Source organism: Ooceraea biroi, chromosome 3, assembly GCF_003672135.1.
Source record: "Ooceraea biroi isolate clonal line C1 chromosome 3, Obir_v5.4, whole genome shotgun sequence".
NCBI lineage: Eukaryota > Metazoa > Arthropoda > Insecta > Hymenoptera > Formicidae > Ooceraea > Ooceraea biroi.
The window spans coordinates 17,857,869-17,879,854 of record NC_039508.1 but is presented as its reverse complement, the minus strand read 5'-3'; the positions used below and the strand labels follow the sequence as shown (position 1 = coordinate 17,879,854).

The window sequence follows — 21,986 nt, the reverse complement described above, 5'->3', positions numbered from 1 at the left end:
CATTTTATTCGGTCGATCTCTGCTTTTTAACGCGCAGTTACTCTTTACCGCACGACTGCCATAAATGAATTGGAAAATGGACGGCGTCCAGGGCGGAGCCGTCCGGGAATCCAGACACACAGAAAGCGAAAGAGAGGAAGACGATGGAGACGCCATAAGCGTCGACGGAACCCATCGCTGCTCTCGTAAATCTCATTACGTTCCCTCGCTGATAGCTGCGACCATAGTCATTCACTACTACCCCTTTGAGGGGGTGTACGGACGGCTCAGCACGTACGCGTGTGTGTCGCCACGGCTCACCGGACCCCGATGAACCGCGACCGTCTCGAAAATCGAATAGGGGTTTGTCTCAGCCATTGATTTCCGTCTCGTTTGGCGACCAGCAGCGACAGACTCGGGAAAACGCATGGGGTAAAAGGGAACTGCAAGTATTTACGGGGCCGCCATCGGAAGCAACGCGAAATGAGGAAACGATGAGCGAGAGGCTCAAAAATCAATTGACTCGGTTATGCAGGGATGTGCATTAGCGTACGCTATGTTAGGAAAAAAGGGCTTCTATCTTTTACAAGCTCATGGGCTTTTATTATAAAAATTGGAACAACTCTTGCAGAAATTTACTCGTCCGGCCTCCCATTTCGCGTGGAACTTATTATTACTCAGTGAAGTGCTGTTGCGAACATTCTTCGATAAAATGTGTTCGAGTGGCCTCGTAATTTTGTAAAATAATAATTAAATTGTTATATTAATGTATTCTAGAATATTATATTAATATTTTGGACTATAATAATTATACGTTAATATAATAATTTAGAATATTATAATAAGGCCTTTGCAATTACATTTGGCCAATGCGCATGATTAACTGAAACACAATCGATTTCTTTTACTCGATGACTTATGTTTCGATCCATCCTGTCAACAATTTAACTCACATTTACGCTGCTAATTTGTCGCGTACAACAACGAGTGCAATTACTCCAGAAGTACACCAGTTTAACCCACTTATACGTTAATGTAAAAATCAATACTTGTTCTATCAAGGTTACTTCAGGTGATAAGAGTTTTGACGAGGTATGCCGTTTGCTGACAACAAATCCTTTCCACAGAGATTAAATTGATTGCTTTTCTCAATGAGGTCTCAGCAAAATTTATCACAATGTTTACCACTTCTTATCTCCGTCCCCTTCTTTCTCTTTTGTTTTAGTCTTCTTTTTGAGCGCTCTAGTATTATTATTTAAATTTCAAATACATTTTCGTCTTTTTACATTTTTGAAGAGTTAACAGCACAGTTTGCAAAATGTCATCACATATCATGATTTAACGATAAATATATAACTCTAAAAACAATAGTTTTTTCATATTCAGGGAAACCGTTTTGGACTGGAAAATTTTTCAAAACGGGACGTATTCTCTCACTTTAACGCCTTCGGATTACCATTTATTCCAATCAATGCAGTACTTTTTAACTGGATAATACTTCCGAAATGTGGCTGAAATACGAAAAAATTTTTTCGCAAAAGAATTCCAAATTGACTCGAAAAAGAGAAAATTGTAAAGAACAAATATTTTGACTCAATTGTATTACATATATTGTATTATGCCTGAAAAGCAAAAAATGACTAAACAGTTGCATATACCTGATACTTAACGAAAACCATGTATGATTACAATAATACAACAAAACGACAGATTGTTTTTTCAGAGATTGCGAAAAAATTCCTCTCCGAGCTTAGCTTCGCAGTTATAGTGGCGGGTTCCTCAGGGACCTTCTTTCCCAAGTTCCCTCTTCGCTTCGCTCATGGTTTGCGCATAAAGGGAGGATGCGAGGCAGCGAGGAAAAAAAAGGGAGCCTTTCGCGCGTTCTATTGTAGGATTTCTTCCTTTCCTCTCGTGCTTTGTCCCTTCTTTCTCGTATTCCGGCGGCTCCCCCGCTCTTTCCCTGAACAATTTCCTTCCCTCTTTGAGGTGAGGTTCTTATCTAGACGGCGGAGACGGCGAAGGGTGGAGAACTCTCGCGAGCAGGGCAAGTCGGGAATGCGACGATCTCGGAATTCCGCGCGATCCTAAGCCATATTAAACTTGCCTAACGGGTGACCCAGTAACCCGCAAGATCGTAGAGCTCGTTAGAGCTTCCTGTGGAGCGACGCCCCTTTTTTTTAGAGTGACGAGCAGATCGATCGGACCAGCATTGAAACGTTCGGTGCGAACGACCGGGCGGCATCTTAAATTGATGATACGCGAGCGTGGAGCTTGATACAACATTTAGAACGTTTTAAGGTTGTTGACTTCACAGAGCGAAGCTCAATGCTGGCACACGGGCGATTCACTCACGAGACCTCCCGATAAGGGCAATTCCGCTACCAAAACTAATAACACAATACTTTAACAAAAAAAAAACACCGGAGCGAGACTAATCGTTTCTGATAGTTTTTTGGACGCTGAACATGAATCCGGTTTCCAAATTGCTCCATCACGTCACAATTTTGAGAAATTTGCAATTACCATTACTGACACCAAAAATTCCATTTGAGGGTTGAAAGTCCTAACAACATACTTTATTTTGATTGCAATTAACCTTCTCCAGCACGTCACATTTTGTAGCTATAATATGATGAAGTTCGTCAAAATAGTCCTTTTTTGCAACTTTAATTGCAAATTTCTCAAAACTGTGACGCGATGGAGCAATTTGGAAATCGGATTCGTGTTCAGTGTTCAAAAAATTATAAAAACGACTAGTCTCGTTTCGGTGTTCGAAGAAAAGTCATTTTTTGTTGAACAGTGTAATTATAGGACCTTTATCACTCCAACCGGCAGTAACGCAAAACGCCAAACGCAAACCAGCGTTCCAGTATGATATAAATTGATTTCCTTTTTTTTGATTTTAGTATTTGTGTTTATGCAACATTTATAAACAGTCTTACTAATAAACAACTATCTTATAAAAATTAATTAATTAATTATGTAGCGTCTTTTCTTTCTTAATATTTTAAAATTCTAAAATTTTTCTGAAGTTAACTGGCAAACATGATAATGCATAATATTTTTGGAGTGATAAGGATTTAATTACGCGGGCGGATCCTCCGACGCATTCGAAAGGTCAATTTTTGCTCGGCGGAAATGTCGAAGAAAGATCATCAGTTTCATCTCAATTATTCAATTTTTCAATAACTTTTATAATTAAATAACCGAGCTTCAATTTTAAATTTATACTTCATTAGTTCGGTTTCGACAGCAGGTAATTATATATTACGAATTTAATCGCGTAATCCCGATGAGCCATGCAACGGGAGTTTTAATACGAGCGTTGACATGGAAAACGCAACACAAGTACATACAAGCGCGAATTTTGCTGATGCTGAATTTTCCATTAATGTCACAGCTTCGAAAATTACGCACACGTTTTCTGTCGGGCACACGTTACAACGATTCGGACTTGTTGGACAGGCATAAATTAGAAACTACGGGGAGAGACCTTGCACGTTGCACTTTGTGGCTCTGCGCGATTGAATTCACAATACACCTCATAAATATGGACTAGACAACGGAAAGTTCAAAGCTTATCGGATTTTACTTAAAAGTCTACGTCGACGTACGAACAAACGTCATTAGCGGCTATACATCGTCGGCGATTGGATTTCATGAAAGATTAATCAGCTTATTCTCCTTTTGTTCTTCATTTTACGTGGAGACTCGCCGCGTGTGACAATTCATTAAAAATTGATTTACGCACGTGTCTATGCAAAATGGTCAGTACAACAGAGCGCATTCAATCGCGTAAGCCGGCAAACCGCACAGATCATTAATGCAGCTTACGTGCGTCACATGGTGTAAAAACTTTCAAGGTAACTGGAGTTCTAGCGAGTGATTTACACGCGCGAATTATTCATGACAACTCGCTAAGTTCGATTTTATAAGTTTGTAAAATATTAGTGGTTCAACGAACATACAAATCGGCACACATACATACGCTTTACAAAAAATTCTGACGGCTTTCAGCAACTTTTAGCTAAATGTGTGTGTGTGTGTTATGCGTGCCTTTAATACCCGCCTGCGTACAATTAATCCTACGGGATTTCTATTTCTAGCTTTTGCAATATTTGTAGTTATCTATATTTTAAAGCGAATATTATTCTTATTTCGAGAAAACTGACGGAATTTGTAATATTTCATGCATTCAAAAAAATCATGATATTTATATAAATATCATATAATATCAGATATTTATGGAAAAATATCATGATATAGGGGAGACCGGGGCTCGTTGGCACAAGAGGCAAGTTGGCATTGCGTTCAATTAATGTATTTGTGGCAAAAAGAACTATAAGAAAGTTACTTCAAAATAACTCTTTCATAACGTAGATACTTTTCTCAAAGTTTCATTTAAATCAAAAAAGTATTATAATAAAAACAAGGAACATTCTGATTCAAGAGCAGCCAAGTAAATTTTTGAGCATTTCAAACTTTCGTATTAATATTCTTTAGCTTGAGAGAATAAATCTAAGTATCGCATTATTAGTTAAAAGAAATGTTTCTGTTACTGTTAGCACATGTTATTTTGAATAATGACAATAATTATTTATAATAAAATGACTTAAATCAAATGTATGTAGAGCTGGGGTACGTTGGCTCAAATTTTATGGGGTATGTTGGCTCATAGCATTAGGTTAGGTACGTTTATGTATTGTTGCTGTGTGAGAAGTGAGAACATACCTACGATCCTACGATTGCTATAGTATTTAGAAGTGATACATAAAAGTGATACATAGAAGATTAATTGTAAGTAACTTTATATACGTATAATATGAGACTGCTAAAACAATTCTATGCGTGTATATAATAATGTAACCTCAAATCTAATTGTAATAGTTGTAATTATCGACGCATAGCCAACTTATACCGTGATGTATGTCAATTTACCCCACTATCGGGGCAAGCTGGCTACAATGCAATACGTTCGTATCTCACTCATTACAAAAAAACTATGCAGTATACAGGATCGGTTCTGGCATGAAAATGTAGAGAAAGGTTTGCTCTATCATATTAATACAGTTTAATTATTATAATTAGTTGTTTAAAGAGTCGAATGACGAAATTATAAAAATGGTGCCAACGAGCCCCGGTCTCCCCTACAGGGTGTATTACTAAAGATGTTACAAGCTTATATTTTTAAAACTAGATGAAGTATGAAAATTTTGTTTTCCAACAAATATTTGGTATCGAAAATAACATTATATGATGAAGTTAGTTTTTTCCTAGGTGGAGTGGTTAAAGTCACATCAAGGACATTTTGATTTTTTAACTGTCAACATATATTTTTTATTGCGTACGATTGTAGCCCGTCTCCTGACGAGTAGATTGACCACAAATAGTCATAATAACGAAACAAAGTAATAAATCCTTAAAGCAAATGTTCGAAATTAGCGTCATTCAAAAACTATATGTTGACAGTTAAAAAATCAAAATGTCCTTGATGTGACTTTAACCACTCCACCTAGGAAAAAACTAACTTCATCATATGATGTTATTTTCGATACCAAATATTTGCTGGAAAACAAAAATTTCATACTTCATCTAGTTTTAAAAATATAAGCTTGTACCACCTTTAGTAATACACCCTGTATATATCGACCTCATTTCATCAAAAAATTTGATAGAATAATATATTATAGAATCTTTATTTAATGCTTTAATGCGATACTTTTAAAATAAAAAGGATAAGAATATTTCGAATAAAAGAACATTTCCTAAAACATTTGAATTTGGAGAACAAAATAATGTTTTGTTGCATTTAACTACACACAACATAATTAATTGATTGATTTTATAATAATTTATTGAATTATAATTTATTAAATCAAATTATATATATCATGATATATATCATGATATTTATCTAAAGATATATATCCTCGAACCCTAATTTCATGTAAAGTCCACGATTTGCGTTACCATAAATCTTTTTCGTAAAATTCTCTCAATAATTCTCAAAAGATACTATATCAAAAGAACTTTTGTACCTTGTAATAATAACACAAAGAAACCAATTCATGTAAAAATTCCATTAGTACTCATTTTCTTATTGATTTATACTCCGTTGAATAACTTAATGATATACAAATGGCTATCTAGGGAACTTTCGTATATTAATTAATAGACTAATATTACAAAGATGTAATAGCCAAGAGCCCGAGAGATTTTGGAGATCTCGGCTACCTTGACACAGTGACACAAATATAAGTAGCTGCCCGCTTGGCTTGACCCACTTGCTATAGGCATTGCCGACGAAACTTTGTTCAAACATGTATTCCACGAAATGGCAAAAAAAAGTAAAAAACAAAACAGACATGTTTTTATATGTACATGTAACAGTATCGATCATACATAAATTCAACTTGCCAGCGCTTGCAGATGAAACCGAAGCGTTGCTTCAGTATATTGAGCTTTTCGTTGAAAACAGGAAACAATGGATTTCCGGATGGTAAATTAAAAATAAGTTACCAAGGTATGCTTGTGATCTGCTCCCGCTTTTGTTTCGCGAGAAGGTGAAGGGCCATTGAATACGTGTACTTGAAAATTCCTTTTGCTTTCTCTCTCTCAAGTTTCAGGCTGAAATCTTACGTGCTACTAAATGCTGCTATTGTTCTCGTTAAGAGAATAAGTAACACAGAGGGAGATGAAAATGCTAGTTTTATCGAGGCACTACTACATTTTCTATTTCCATTAATGACTTGATATTTCTGTCAGAAGTAAATGATTGGTTCTAATAACGCGCGCATTCATTAATATTATAATAGTAACGTTTCTCATTTCAATGGGACAAAAATTATCCTTTGAACAATTTTCTGCCGAAGAATATGCGCATATAAAATTTATTTAAATGTTATTTTTTTTATAGTCTGCATAATTAGCGTTACAATTAGCAATACGTTTATTCGCATTTAAATATTATTGTATTATAATTTGCTTACTGAAAAATTCATTAGGTTTGCATCAGCAATCGTATCGATAGAATAAAATCTTATTTTGATAAGCAATGCCAACATCATTTGAATAAAGATATTTATATTAAAGATGAGTGCGCTTTAATTGTTTATGGTACGACGATAATCGGATAATGCCATCCTCATGAATTCACTCCGTGTATTTCAGGCTCCACGGTCTCATAGGATTTGTAGGATTTAGCATTTGGAACGATGGGCTGGGCTCTCACCGGTCTCGGAGTGGCTTTGGTCATCGTCATCGCTGCCACGTTCGCCCTTTGCCGAAGGTAATCAATGCTGAAATGAAATCTAGTGGTCATCGTTCTCTAAAATCTAGTCTTTAAAGTCAACGCTTTCAACCGAAATTGAAAATCGTGTTTAAAATCAATTTCACAAATAAAATCTCTTCGAGAAAATGAAAAGTCCTCGACACTCGAGCTTTTCTTTGTAATAGCATTTTGAGTTAATATCAATATACAATATAAAATGCAATATACAAATATACAGTGCTGACAAAAAGTTCCGGAACGGTTAAAAATCTTGGAAAATAATGATTTAGTGGAAAAATGTTTCAAACAAAAAGTATAGGGCTTAAAAAACTCTATTAGATGATGATATATATTTGACCTTGGTATGACCTTGAAAAGCCCGGTCATGGTCAACATAAAACTCTTAAATGGAAACCCCTATTTTTTATTACATATTCTTGTAGCTTAGCTCGAGAGCTTTTCGAAACGCTATAATAAATTTTTTTTCTCTTACGTACTTTTTGACTTATAAGGCTTGAAGGTTACACAGTACCGCCGGCATTAGAATTACCCAAACCCAAGGTGTACCGCGTGGAGGTTGCACGGTCGGATTTACACCCCTTTTGTGTGCGCGTGTGTGCGTGTATGAGTGTGTGTGTGTGTGTGTGCGCGCGCGCGCGCGCGCGCATGTGTGTGTTCTTCATAAAACTAACTTCACAAAAATAGTTTATATTCGTATGTACGAACAACGGCATTAATGCCGTCCGAATACCCGCGTGATCGCACACAACGATCGGGTCGCTTACACAATGCCGGTTGTAGGTGAGGTAAACACGAGCGAGCAAAATAGTTATCGGAACACCTCACCTATACGCGAGAAAGTTTATAAGTGACGCGCTTTCTTAGTGTGCGTCACACGTATTTTCGGAAGGCATTAATGCCGTTGTTTGTATATACGAGTATAAACTATTTTTGTGAAGTTAGTTTATGAAGAACACACACATGCGCGCGCGCGCGCGCGCGCACACACACACACACACACTCATACACGCACACACGCGCACACAAAAGGGGTGTAAATCCGACCGTGCAACCTCCACGCGGTACACCTTGGGTTTGGGTAATTCTAATGCCGGCGGTACTGTGTAACCTTCAAGCCTTATAAGTCAAAAAGTACGTAAGAGAAAAAAAATTTATTATAGCGTTTCGAAAAGCTCTCGAGCTAAGCTACAAGAATATGTAATAAAAAATAGGGGTTTCCATTTAAGAGTTTTATGTTGACCATGACCGGGCTTTCTAAGGTCATACCAAGGTCAAATATATATCATCATCTAATAGAGTTTTTTAAGCCCTATACTTTTTGTTTGAAACATTTTTCCACTAAATCATTATTTTCCAAGATTTTTAACCGTTCCGGAACTTTTTGCCAGCACTATATACAGGAACAGACTGAAATTCTTGAGAGTATGCGCTATTTTCTTAGTGTTGGCTACCATGAGTGAAGAGGAAAAAATCTTACAGCATATAATATACTAATGTTCTATTTTTGGGAAGGGGGAGAACATGTACACCACAAGTTATCTACTATGCAAAGATGACATTTATTTTTTATTTAAAAAATATTATTAATCTAGAAAGAAGTATTTTAATACTTATGCATATTATAGTATGCATATACGTATAAGTACATTTTACAAAAAAACATATGCAACAAATCGTTGAAAATGAAAAGAAATTATTTGAACAATTTTTGAAAAAACAAGGCCCGATTATCTTTTTCTAGTTCCGATTTAATAGTACCACTTCGTCACTTATTAATAGCATTTCGATGGATTAAATCACGTACAGCTATAGATAAGTGCTTAATAAGAGAATTTCGTCATTCTTTGATTTCTCTAAAACGTATGGAATTCCTGCATGATTCGATGTTTTTCACTTTGACTTCTTGAGAGTACGCAGCGCATACTCTGTTGTTTTTAGAGGTTTTTAGAATTTCTTGAGAGTATGTGGTACAGTACTCTTTCAGCCTACTCTTTCAGTTTGCCCCCGTATATATATACACACAGGGTGATCCCGGGTTAAATGGTCAAACTTGAAATATATATGAATTTCAGATCTCAAAATAAAACAAATGTTCTGGAAATATTCTCACAAACGCTTCGTTCAAGAGATACTGATTTTTGAAGTTACAAAGGTATAGGAATGAATAAAGCTGAAATATCTCGTTTTTTTTATTTAGAATCATAGATCATTGTCAGACATTGTATTTACACTGTAAACAAAGTTCCGTCGGTATTTGTAAAAATAATTGTTAGTTTTTTGAATGCTGTCGTGAATAAACTATAGTACAATCATGCTTCATATGTATTCGATTCGTGAATATGCCGATATGGTATATTTATATGGATTTTGTAAATGCTAACGCTGCTCGCCATGAATATGCCGCGCAATTTCCGAACAGAAGATTGCCGAATAAGATAGCATTCTCTTTAACATTTCAACGATTGAGGGAAACTGGGTCATTTAACATGGTCCCCCCGGGCTGATGGAGTTTTGCACCGTTGCAAAATGAGAGAAGGACAGCCATCATATTGCAACATTTCAATCAAAACCCATCAACAAATATTCGAAAATCTGGTTCTGAGTTAGGAATTTCATTCACAGTCATGTGGAAAACACTTTCAGCTCAGATAGACGTCATTCATATCACCTTCTACGTGTTCAGTATTTATTACCGGCTGATATGCCACGCTGGAAAGCATTTTGCAGTTGTTTTTAAACCAAACAAATAACGATCCACAATTTTCGCAAAACGTTTTGTGGACAGATGAGGCCATATTTACCAGACAAGGTATTCTCAACCCAAGAAATAATCATGTTTGGCAACATGAAAATAAACAAACCAATGAACAAACAATTTAATAATTAAATTTTGATTACTGTAAAGCAATAAAGAGGATGAACCTAGATTATTTTGAAATTATTTATTTCTAATAATTCTTGTATTCTGTAACTTCAGAAGTCAATATCTCTTGAACGGAGTGTTGCGAGCATGCTTCCAGAGAAATATTTTTTTGTTTTGTGGTCCTAAATTCAGATTTCAAGTTTGGCCATTTAACTCGGAAGCATCCTGTATATATAATAATAGGAAATATGTCAGCTGCGTTTAATTACAACGGCCTTGTTCTTGATTGGCTGAAACTATTTTAGATGTACATTTCGCTCAAAATAGCCCGGCCAAACTATTTCGCCCTTTGCTCTCCCGTTGATATTTGCGAGTTGCAGTCTCGGGCAAGCCCTTTACCTCGTGACGTGGTATACACACAATTAGTGCTTAGCTTCTGTAGTCACATCAATCCCACAGATATTGCATCGGGTGGCAATTTGGCACGAGGAATGTCTGGAGCGTGTGCGAGGAGTGGAGGCAGAGGCTCTCCTGGCTTTGGGCACCGCGGGAAGAAAAGGTAAATTATTCCGAAATTATTATGTATTCCTAACTTCCCTCAAGCAACTTTTCCGCATGAAGTCACGGTTACATTGTTTAAAACTTGAGGAAGCTAGTAAATGCAATGCACTTCATCTAAAAGTTTTAAAATTTGATTCTGTAATTTTTCATTCTCATATTACTTTGTTCTAACGTTTCTAATTATGGTGCCACATTTGAAGGTGGGATTGGTGAAGGCTCAGCATCCAACCGCTCAGACAATACCAGGCCTATACCGCCAGGCTGGAAATACCTCTCAACATCTTCTGCATAGCGATAGCGACCTCCGGCTAGATGCGCAAGGCGGTTTCACCAGGTATGCGACAAACTGAATAATTAAATCTGCACGATTCTGTAATATTCGCGTATTAAAAACGTGAAAAAGTTTCATGAAAGAGTATCACTTTCAAAGAGATGACATTTAATCAAGTTTCCGCGGGAGATGCAATTTTTTCTCTTGATTAAAATGGGTTTCCAAATATTCTCCCGCGATTGAAATTAATATCACAACAAGAGGAAAGTATTACCAGAGTCTGTGAAAACTGAATTGACTAAATTTTCTATCTCGCATGAAACTCGTAACATTATGCATAATAATATTATGTTATTCTCATGTATTCTCGTTATGAAACTCATAACGTTGTACACACAGAACATGCATTATACCACTCATACTATTATACAGATTTGAGGCTGTCGACAGGGATCTACATCCGCCTCTCGGCGGCAGCACGATACCGCCTCAGCCGCTGCGACCCGCTCCTCAACCACGACCGACCGCACGTCCGCGACCGTCTCCACTTCAGACTCCAGGTGCCATCGACTATCTCAGAATGCAGGAAGCCGGTCCCGGCCCGTTGACGCCACCACCGTCGCTACAAAGAGGAGCGATACGATCGAGACCCCCCGGTCCGTCCGTGTTCCTCTTTCAGAGCGAACCACCGAAGAATCACGGCCTCTTCCAGTCGTCGATCGAGCGATCCGCCTTCGACGCCGTGTTCGACGACGATCCCGTGAAAACGATACCGGAGAGCATCCAGATGACACCTTATGTCGGCCAGAACCACGTGGATTCCAGATCCGTCAGGTAGATTCATCTTGAAAAATGTTTCCTTGAGAAGACGCATGATGTGTGAATTTAGACTTATTCTGTAGAAATCTCTACGTTCTATTTAATATAAGAGAATAAAGTGTAGTGATAATGGTTGAATTTATTATATTTATTCTGTGTCTTCTTGAGAAAGTTTTGACATTCTTATAACATATTAGAACGCGATCAAGATGTCTTATACACGTAGAACCGCCTTCACGAATGAAATTCGACTGAAAGACATCGTTGTTCCTTGGCAAACTATATCTCTCGATTTTTCAACAGTTTATCTAAATATTTGAAGCTTAAATTGTAAAAACTGAAGCTACGAAGTTGCCCGTTTCGTTCGCTTATTTGCGCTATCTTTATAAAGGCAATTCGAGCCACCCATGAAAGACTCGGTGCGGCTGAAGTACGGCATAAGTCCTCCCATGGACAACCGTCACGACGGTCTGGAGAACGAAGACATCAGTAGGAGTTACGGTAACTACGACATTGTTCAGAGGAATCACGTTGCGCGAACGTACGCGAGGAACGAGTCCAGGAGCTTACCTGCTAGCTACAGTGCAACGAACTCATCATCATCAAACGTAGCCAGCCAGATGATCATGGAGTCGATTTACGGGCCGCAAACGGTCTCCAAGATGCTCCAGAACAGCGAGGAGCTGAACGGCGATCTCAACCGGAAGAGCAGTAATCTGCAGAACAGCATCGAGATGACTCCGTTCAAGAGTATGTCGACGGGTCATCAGCACGATATGGATCTGTACGGTTTCCATAGCGGCCTGTCGAAGGCGCAGGACCTCCAACGCGTTTCGCAGTACATCCAGAGTCTGCCCGACTTGCCCATCTACGAACCCCTGAATGAGCTTCAGGCACGTCCGAGTCGAGAGCTGTTCGCGAGCACGATCCAAGGAGGAGTTGAGACGAAGATCGCGGGCGAGTCGACCTCGAGTCCGGTGCCACCGCCACCACCCGCACCCCCGGATCCACCCCAAGAGATCACGAAGAAGAGCCCGACCACTGGTGAAAGGATCTTCAGCGCTCTCAGATCGGTCACTTCGCAGAGCTACATAGATGCCTCGGAGTTCTACAAGTGAGGTTTTATTTTAAACTATTGATCATGAGAGTAGATATAGTATTTACATGTTTCTGGTATTTTATCTTACATCGCGGAGCGGATATTGTTTTTTATATTGCTAATTATGTCCAGCGGTCAATTTATTTTTTTTGCGTCAAGAAATTGTTTCTTTTATTCGTTTAAATTATTTATGGTTGTTAAAAATCGTTAAAAATCATTATCATGTTAAATATTTATTTTTCAAGAAATATTTTAAAATTATGCGTAATATGAGATATCTCGTCATCCCTCCGCAATGTTAAATTATAACAAATGCAAATTTATAAATCTTTAATTATTTGAAAATTATTCTTTTCTTATTAAATTATTAAATTTTAATTCGTTAATATGTAATACATATAATAGAATTTTTACATACAGTAAGCCAATTTATTAAGAAAATGGGAGAAAAGATAAAATTCTAAAAGATTCATAATTTTATTGCAAATGTGAATATGTAACCGAGGATGTTATTAGTCCTTATGATACTTAATTTTATTCATATAACATATAACATAATTTTACATAAAGCATTTTTATATAAAAGTTTCTAACTTTTAAGTTTTACATTATATTATATAATGAAATATATTTTTTTATTTACAGTTCAGTACTTTCTTCAGCTCAACAAATGCAACGGCTTACTTTTCCATCGACATCGCCTTCCTTTGTGAACGACAGCACCGAAGATCATTTACAAGACGCCGAATATTTGCAAGACATGCGAGATATTTATGCGGAAACCGATCCGGATGTGACCAGTCTGGACGACCCGAGACGAAGTTCCGATCTTTATAGCCCTGAACTGAATCTGGAAGCTCACAGAACAGCACAAGAAGTATTAATCTATTTCTTTGTCTTTTTGATATTATAGATATTACGTGTGTAAGAAGTTAAACAATTAAAATTACAGTTATTTTTCGATGATGTATATATTATAGTCATACGCAGCAAAAGGATTTTAATTAAAAATAAAGCATTTTAAATTATTCGATAATAATTATAGAAACACAGAGATTAGATAATTTATCAGAAATTTTATAAATCTGCATTTAAAATTGACACTAAGCTACTCTTTATTCTTATTGTTATTTTTTGTTGTTATATCTCTTATTTGTTACCTCTAGGTGTACAACAGTCTACAAGATCCACCGTCGTCTCCCTTGCTGGTTAAAGATCACAGTCACGAATTTTATACTTACTTATCAGATCCAAGTTTTACTCGGACGTCGGAAGTACGTATTTTTCGATTTCTCTGTAATCTGAGTCTACTAAAAGATATTGTATATACAATAATCACGATAAATCGTCTTCTATTAGCGTAACATATCTTGTGACCGTTTGTTAACTAAAACCATGTTCCAGGACATTTTTAACAGCCTCGAACAAAGACGTAAAAGCATCGAAAGACTGAATGGCATTCATGAATACGCAGAACTTGATACCGCCGATCCATCGAGGTAAGAGTTAGTACGCCAGTAGTTGCAAAAGTTGTGCAATATTTTTTACATAATTTTCTTCATTACTTATTGATAATTATAAAAACAACTTGCATCGATTTAGGAGACGTAACAGCCAGGAACTCTACGCCGCCCTGGAGGAGGTGCAGTTGAAAAGGCGACTTTCACAGGCAATGACATGCTTTATTACAAAAACAAAAATCATCAATTAACTTGAAAATGTACAGAAATGTAAGAGACGTGTATCCTTCGATTTTTAGGGTCTGGAGGAGTCGTACCTGGGTTACTTGATGAACGACCACAACAGCACGAGAACAGGGAATCGTCGAGGTTCTCTGGGCCCCGAGCCGGAACCGCCACCCGACGAATCCACTCTGAAGAGAGCAATCAGCTGTGAGAGCGTGTGTTCCGACACCAGCGTGAACCTGAATGATTTGGAGGAAGCACCCATCGTGGGTCACATTTGCGTCGGACTGGAGCACGAGAGATGGGGTGGCCGTGGAAGCGACTGCGAGGGTGACCTGGCCGTGAGCGTTCTGGAGGCCAGAGACCTCGTTGCCACTGACGGTTCTCCTGCGGAGGACACTTTTGTTAGGTGGGTGTCTTCTGCTTGTTAGTACTCTTGCTCTTGTGTTATCACTGCGTAAGATAATATTATTAATTTTATATTTTTTTATATGGGCAAGTAGAATAGACGTGATGCTGACGCGCGTGCATTTTACTTGTTTTATAATAACGTAATATTCGCGAATGTTTTAATTCTGCTTCGGATTATTTTAGTGAATAGTTAATGTTGTGATCGAATGCTCACTCAACAACTAATATAATAAAAAAAACAAATAAAATAAATAAATAAAGTAAAATAAAAATAAATAAAATAATAAATTAAAGAAATACTAAAAACAAGTGATTAATATAAAATATCTGGTTCTGCTTGCCCATATAATATTAATCAATGGAATAAAATATTGGATAAAAATATTATTTAAACATTAAACCTATATATATATATATATATATATATATATGATTTTTTTTTCACTAAACAAGTATTTCATTTTCTTGATAATTTATCTCTACTTTTACACAATACAATTAAAAATTAATTAATTTTTAGACGTATTAAAGAAACATTTCCCTTTTATAGAGTGTGTCTATTACCCGATCGACAGACCCATGTGCAAACGAGGATTTATAGAGGCTGTCCATCACCCAGTTACCAGGAAAAATTCCTGTTTCCTCTCGATGGCGGACCAGCAGGCAAAACCCTTTTCGTCGAGGTACTCTTTTTTTATTGATTTCTCTTTGTGGTTTTTTTTTATTCGATACCAATTAAATAACCGGTGGACAGATTGTAAAATGTTTTTACAACAAACAGACAAACAAAAGTTATTTTTGTCCATGAAGTATCGATCCAACATTGTTATTGTCAAACGACTAGATAAAATAGAAGAAATTCTTTCTTCATCGCTCAGGTATTTTCTGATGAATCCAGCGTCGGCGGCGGCGCATCGTTGATCGGCGAAGCGAGTTTGAAGCTCGGACCCGCGGCAAGGCCGCCAGCTACAACCTGGCTGGCACTCAGTGGACCTGCCTTACCCACCCCACACCTGGGAGAACTGATGTTCTCCCTCAGTTATTTGCCAACGGCGGAGAGACTCACCCTCGTAGTTGTTAAAGCCCGCAACTTGCGCGGCGCGACCTCCACTCCGGGCGATTTCTTCGTTAAGGTAATTTATGTATTCCTTCCTTGTCTGTATTTAGGTAAATCGCAGCTAACAAGAGACGACAACGGTTTTTAACGGTTTTATTTTTCACCAAGGTATACCTGCTTCAACAAGGAAAGAAAATGCACAAAAAGAAGACATCCGTGAAAAAGGGCGAGAAGAGCCCGATTTTCAATGAGGCGATAATATTCAACGTGCCTGCGCACACTTTACAGGTTTCGTTAAATTCCCATTTTTTAATAGCAGAAATCGTTGTAACAACGTGATTTTAATTCGTAAGATAACTAAGGATATTTATTATAATTATTAACTAAAATATTAACAGTCGTTATTAATCAATTACTATTACCATCATTATTTTATAACAATACAATAAAATATATTGGATTGTAACATATATTCGTCCCGTTTCTTTTCAGTTCTTAATATGAATTGTAATATTATATATTCGTTATTATCAACACTAAAAAATGAGGCGAATATATTATACCTATTATTATTATTATTAATTCAACTGTATCTTAACAAACTGTATCTTAATCCAAGTTTTTATAATTATCTTTTTATAAATTTCATTTTCTTTGCGAACAAATTGTTTATATAAGCTCGTATCTGACTATACTCCTTTACGGATGCATGTCTCTATCAGATGCACCTTCTTTCAGACTATACAGCTGAGACTGACCGTGTCAGAATTGAACGGCGATCAAGGCACGAGTCCGAAGGCGTATTCTGTCGGCCACATCATCGTGGGATCTACCTCGACGGGAAAGGCGCTGGCTCATTGGAGGCAGATGTTAGCGGCCTTGCGGCGTCCGGTCGCCATGTGGCATCCCCTCAGGAAGTAGAAACTGAATCTTGTATGCGAAACGAGAATTCTCTTGCGACGTACGACCGGAACAGCCGTTTCGCGAAGGGAACGCAAGTTCTCTCGGAGCGTACTCTCACTCTTCAAGTACCACAAAGTACCAAGAAGTTTCACGTAGAATTTTGTGTCACGTTCGCGACGTGCTTGTCACCGAGAAGGGGACTTGCGTGTGTGTGATCTAATCTAAAATAGGATAGGATACGATCTCTGGCGGAGATGCATGTTGCGAGCATCCTATCTATCTGCTATTAAACGTTCGTTCAGATCAGATGATTGCGTGGCGATACGTGCGACACTGTTAAAAGGATTTATAAAAGGCGATTGGAGATCGTACCGAATCGCGAAATCGAGAATTCTGATTATCGCGATTATTTCTTTGGTACGTAAACGACGGGCCAAACACGGGTAGACTCTCAAGCGAACCGCACCATCGTTTACGTAATCGTGAGTTCGACAATCGGGGAGATTCGAGCGAGTTCTGGCCAATTGTTGCCTAATCAAAAAAAATCCCACGGATTGCGCGCAATTAATCGCAACGACTAAATCCTTCTCCGAAATGGATAGAGAGACCTGCCTGAAATGAACTGAAAAGCAAAATTTATGTGTTCCGTTACATATCCCTCTCTCTCTCTCTTTAAGCAATTAACTGTCTCAGGCAATTGATTCGTTTTGGATCCCTTTTAGGAACTGTAATCTTCTCTTAGAAATCGACCTACACTTTGCATGTATACTTAATATTACTCAACTCGGAAATCACGTAACTGTCAGGGAATCGTTCAACTTTCCATTTATCATTCTTGCAAAATATTTATTATCTATTTATTATTATTTATAATCGGCCAATCGATTAATTAAAAATGTCACGTTTCATGATTCTTTCTACGATTCTTCTACCTAACAAGCGACGAGAAATCGAAACTCGATTGCAGCATTCGATGGTGTCGGAACTATTTTGCTGAAAACTGTTGCAGAAACGCGATGGTTCTATTATATTCGTGAGAAGATACACGATTTACGTGATCGTCATAGATCCCTCAATATATTACATGTTAATTCATTGGACAATGTCTCGCCTTCGGAAAATTAAAATCACAACTTTCGACTATCATTAGAGTTTAACTAGATTAGGTGTAAGTGAAGGATAATGTGAATTAACGTGTAAGTGAGAAGCTAGAGGGTTTCCACATAATTATCACACAAAAAAGTCGCTGCTGTATGACGAGGATTCGTATGCAGCGACATGCGTGCCTGTTCCTTCGTGATTTATACTCCGAGAATTTGTTAAACGTTTTTTCTAAGTTTGTTACTTGTAGCGAATAGTAAGAAAGTTTTAATGCAAATTTTATCACAATTCAACGGTAACCAAGAATAAATGATCAGATAATGTCCTCCTTGTAAAAACTAAGCAAATTAAAAAAGAAACGAAGAGGATTACTAGGAATTATTCTGTAACGTTCTAAATACCTAATTTTCGAAATTAAGGTTGATTTAATCAAAAACTTTCTCTTGAATCTACTTCTTTATCCACTTTTGTAGAATTTAATAAAAGGAGGTAATTAAATTTTTTAATGAAAATTATAGAGCATCTGCTATTTTAGAAATGACATTCATTCTAGACATTTATATAATTTCTAATTTTTTTTTAATTAGAGATTTAATTCGACAGAATAAATTCCTGTAAATTTCTCTTTAAAAATCTTTTTTTCCTTCGCAGTACGGTGTGCGATCAGAGGCGTACAGGGGCCATCAACACACACGTGCAACCTACGAATTTCCGGTTCCGACACCGTCGATCGATCCCGTGTCGCTCGATCATTTATTTGGAAAACGATTGTTAAGACTCGCACGAATTAGACACAGCCTTTTGGACCTCAACGCCTATTCTATATCTATAACTTTTATACCTCTTCATATATATACACACACGATGTGAAATTCACAAGTCTAATCTCCGTGCGCACACACATACATACGCGCGTGCGTACATATAAAAGAAAAGAAGAAAAAAAATACATTAAAAGCAGAATTTTATTATCTCTACACTATATACTCTTCATCATGGAAGCCAACTATTCCACTCCGCACTTATTAACTTACGCAGGTTTTTCTATCACCAACTACTAATGGGACTAATATCGCTCACTTCTCATTAACTCCATAAATTTAAGTAGGCATTAAGGTGTTCTGCGAACAATACTTATATCTCTTCACCGATATTATATTCATATATACATATACATATATTATATACATATATACGTGGTGGTGCGTGAGAATAATTCAGGTAAGCTTAGAACCAATTTGGAGAAATTGCTGCGAGGCGTTCGCGCGAGGCACAGTGAATCACGATGTCTTCAACAATGATGATTTCCGGCAAGAGAATGACAAGAAATTATATTGCTATTGTAAGATGAATTCAGAATGAAACAGACAGTCATTCACATTTGCGGGACAAATTTCAATTTTTTTTTTAGAAAGCTTCTTGCATTGCAAAAGGCTGTTATTTCGGTTCTAAACTGTAATCTTAAATTGTAAACGGAGTCGTTAATTTACAAATTTATTTTTATTCACAAATGAGCTCACAGTTACGTCGGCGATTAATTGATTGATTTTTTTTATTGAGACCAGCGCGCGATGCAAGTGTAACTTGATGGACCGTACCTAAGAACGGAGCACTGTACATAAGCGATCGTACGCACCGCGTACACATAATCTGATAAACAAATTAGCATTTAACACTGTTGTATATCAGCACAAAACTAAACTTTTATTCTTAATATCTATGTGCGATTTGCATCTGTGCGCGCATGTCGCGCACATATTATTACATACGTGTCTGCGTTTGATATATGCGGACACCGTGTGCACAGTGTCACGGGGAAACGGATGCGGCGCATTTAATGTAAAACTGTAGCCAGGGGGCTGCTCCCCAAAGGTGTTTCCTGTGAACCCTATCTCAAGTTGCGTGTGTGTACGTGTGTGTGTGGCATCTTTCTCCATAACGTAACGTAAAGTTGTCACGTATATAAAATAAGACTGGGGATGCTCAAGAGAGAGTTATTGCTACCGTACGCCGTTTCCCGGGATCCTCCTGTGCACAGGTTCAAAGTTAAACCTGATATAACATAAATATATTATACGCGTATATGGAACAAGTTCAGGGGGAGAGACGCGAGAGCTGTTTAAATATTTTGCATCTCGTTTTTCAGAATTTAGTTTTGTCAGAGGCTAGCCGTAGTTTTGGTAAACGGGAGAGAAAGCGGAATAATTAAGCGAAATTTGCGAGCGGAGTAGAAAAGTAGCGGGAAGGTGGATAGAGTAAAGTAGCACGAGAAGAGAAGCGGGCAGAGGGTGGTGGAAGCGGCGGTTGTTACGCGAAGAGTGGAAAACAGGGGAAAAGGCACTCAGAAAGAAGGAGAGAAAGGACGCGAGAATGGGAGAGAGAGAAAGAGAGAAAATCGAATGTAAATGACAATAATAGTGCAAAGTGATTCGTACCACAAATAGAGCCGGTAACGATATCAGTAACAATAGCTTCTCTTAATGGCATTGATTAAAGATTATTTTTAAACAATTCGTGATGTCCGCCCAACGTGGATTACGTCGGAAATATTATAGTATTCGTCTCATGTGTTGTAAATAATACGCTAATAATTATTAAGTAATAGCGATGTAATAGCGCTCGATGAGTATATTTCCATGTAATATTATTATGTAATAATTTGTAATATTACATTTGTGGGACGAATCACGAGACACATAGCCATTGCATGAGTGTATAATTTTTAACAACTGATACACATATTCGCATATATACATCTATACATACATATATACATACACACATCATACAACACACATACAGACGCACGCACGCAAAATACTATAAAATTTAAATTATTTTATATTTTTGTTACGCCTCTCTGTGATATAATAAGGGCACATTCACCCCATCCTGTACATGTATGTGCGTTAATCTTCGTATCTCGTTGATTAAAGTGAAATCTTTTGAAGAGTGAATCTTGCCAAGCCTTCCCTATTGCATTTCATGATGCGCTCGAACGTACCTACGCCGAAGTGAGTAGAAAAATAATTATCGCAAAATAATATGCGCGAATAATATATTCTCACGATTAAATCGACGTTCTTATCGTCGAAATTCGAGTAAAAACGTAAACCTTTTGTTACTTTTGTTACACTTGGAGTAATAATTATAAATATTTTATGCGAATAATTGTTACTATTCCGTTCCAATTTAATATTTAAGCTGTATTTTTCATCAGGTACAAGATGCTTTCATTAATATTTATGAAACATATTTTAAACGAGTAGGCACGTTCGAGTTTGTGTTCGCGAAAGGTATATATGTATTGTTATACGATATTGTGTATATTATCATATTGTATTAATTGTATGAGCAACCTTAACGCATTTGTGTGCGATACCGTAATATACTTATGGTGAACGAGAATTGTACAGCGGACAGTTTCATGCTGTACGTTTAATACAGGGTGCATCTGAAATAGTGGACCGGAATTTGCTAATATATTCTTTGATCAATTTCGAATTAACCTTTGTTGATATATATTAATTTCACGTATTAAATTTTATATCAATAAAATCAATAAAAATTTTATATCAATAGAAAAACTTGCATAACAAAATCTCATTCTTAATTTTAGATAAATTTTCCTGCGAAAAATTCTTAATTCAGATTTCAGTTACCAGTTTGCTTAATATTCCTATTCTAAAAAAAGGCGTGTTAACTTCTTGAAATTCTTTTTTATCGAATATTGCGGCCTCTTTTCCGCGACGCTGATTGGTTCTCTCGCTTGGCTCGAACTTCGTGTAGCTTAAACTTCGTGTTGCGAATGTCAGAATGTCATAGTGGCTGTCAGTGCGGTTATATTGATAAATTTGTGTTATTTATTTCATCGTGAAAAATAAAATAAAATAGCGCGCGCCTGTGTTGCTAGTGTAAATTAAAAAATGGCATCTAATGAAACATT

General features: G+C 37.1%; 1 protein-coding gene across 2 annotated transcripts in view; it reads left to right on the top strand.

Annotated features, from left to right (window-relative positions):
* The window catches only part of LOC105288060, a 43,738-nt gene extending 22,752 nt beyond the window's left edge, over window positions 1-20,986 (top strand). For both annotated transcript variants that reach the window (XM_011354029.3, XM_011354028.3), the window contains exons 2-15: window positions 7,150-7,267; window positions 10,593-10,692; window positions 10,895-11,028; window positions 11,398-11,799; window positions 12,176-12,898; window positions 13,529-13,760; window positions 14,050-14,157; window positions 14,288-14,382; window positions 14,486-14,552; window positions 14,643-14,977; window positions 15,530-15,662; window positions 15,858-16,112; window positions 16,205-16,324; window positions 16,775-20,986. In XM_011354029.3, coding sequence (XP_011352331.1) covers window positions 7,194-7,267; window positions 10,593-10,692; window positions 10,895-11,028; window positions 11,398-11,799; window positions 12,176-12,898; window positions 13,529-13,760; window positions 14,050-14,157; window positions 14,288-14,382; window positions 14,486-14,552; window positions 14,643-14,977; window positions 15,530-15,662; window positions 15,858-16,112; window positions 16,205-16,324; window positions 16,775-16,957 — 2,961 coding nt within the window. In that variant the 5' untranslated portion in view covers window positions 7,150-7,193 and the 3' untranslated portion in view covers window positions 16,958-20,986. The remainder of the gene's footprint in view (window positions 1-7,149; window positions 7,268-10,592; window positions 10,693-10,894; window positions 11,029-11,397; window positions 11,800-12,175; window positions 12,899-13,528; window positions 13,761-14,049; window positions 14,158-14,287; window positions 14,383-14,485; window positions 14,553-14,642; window positions 14,978-15,529; window positions 15,663-15,857; window positions 16,113-16,204; window positions 16,325-16,774) is intronic.
* Window positions 20,987-21,986: the final 1,000 nt, after the last annotated feature.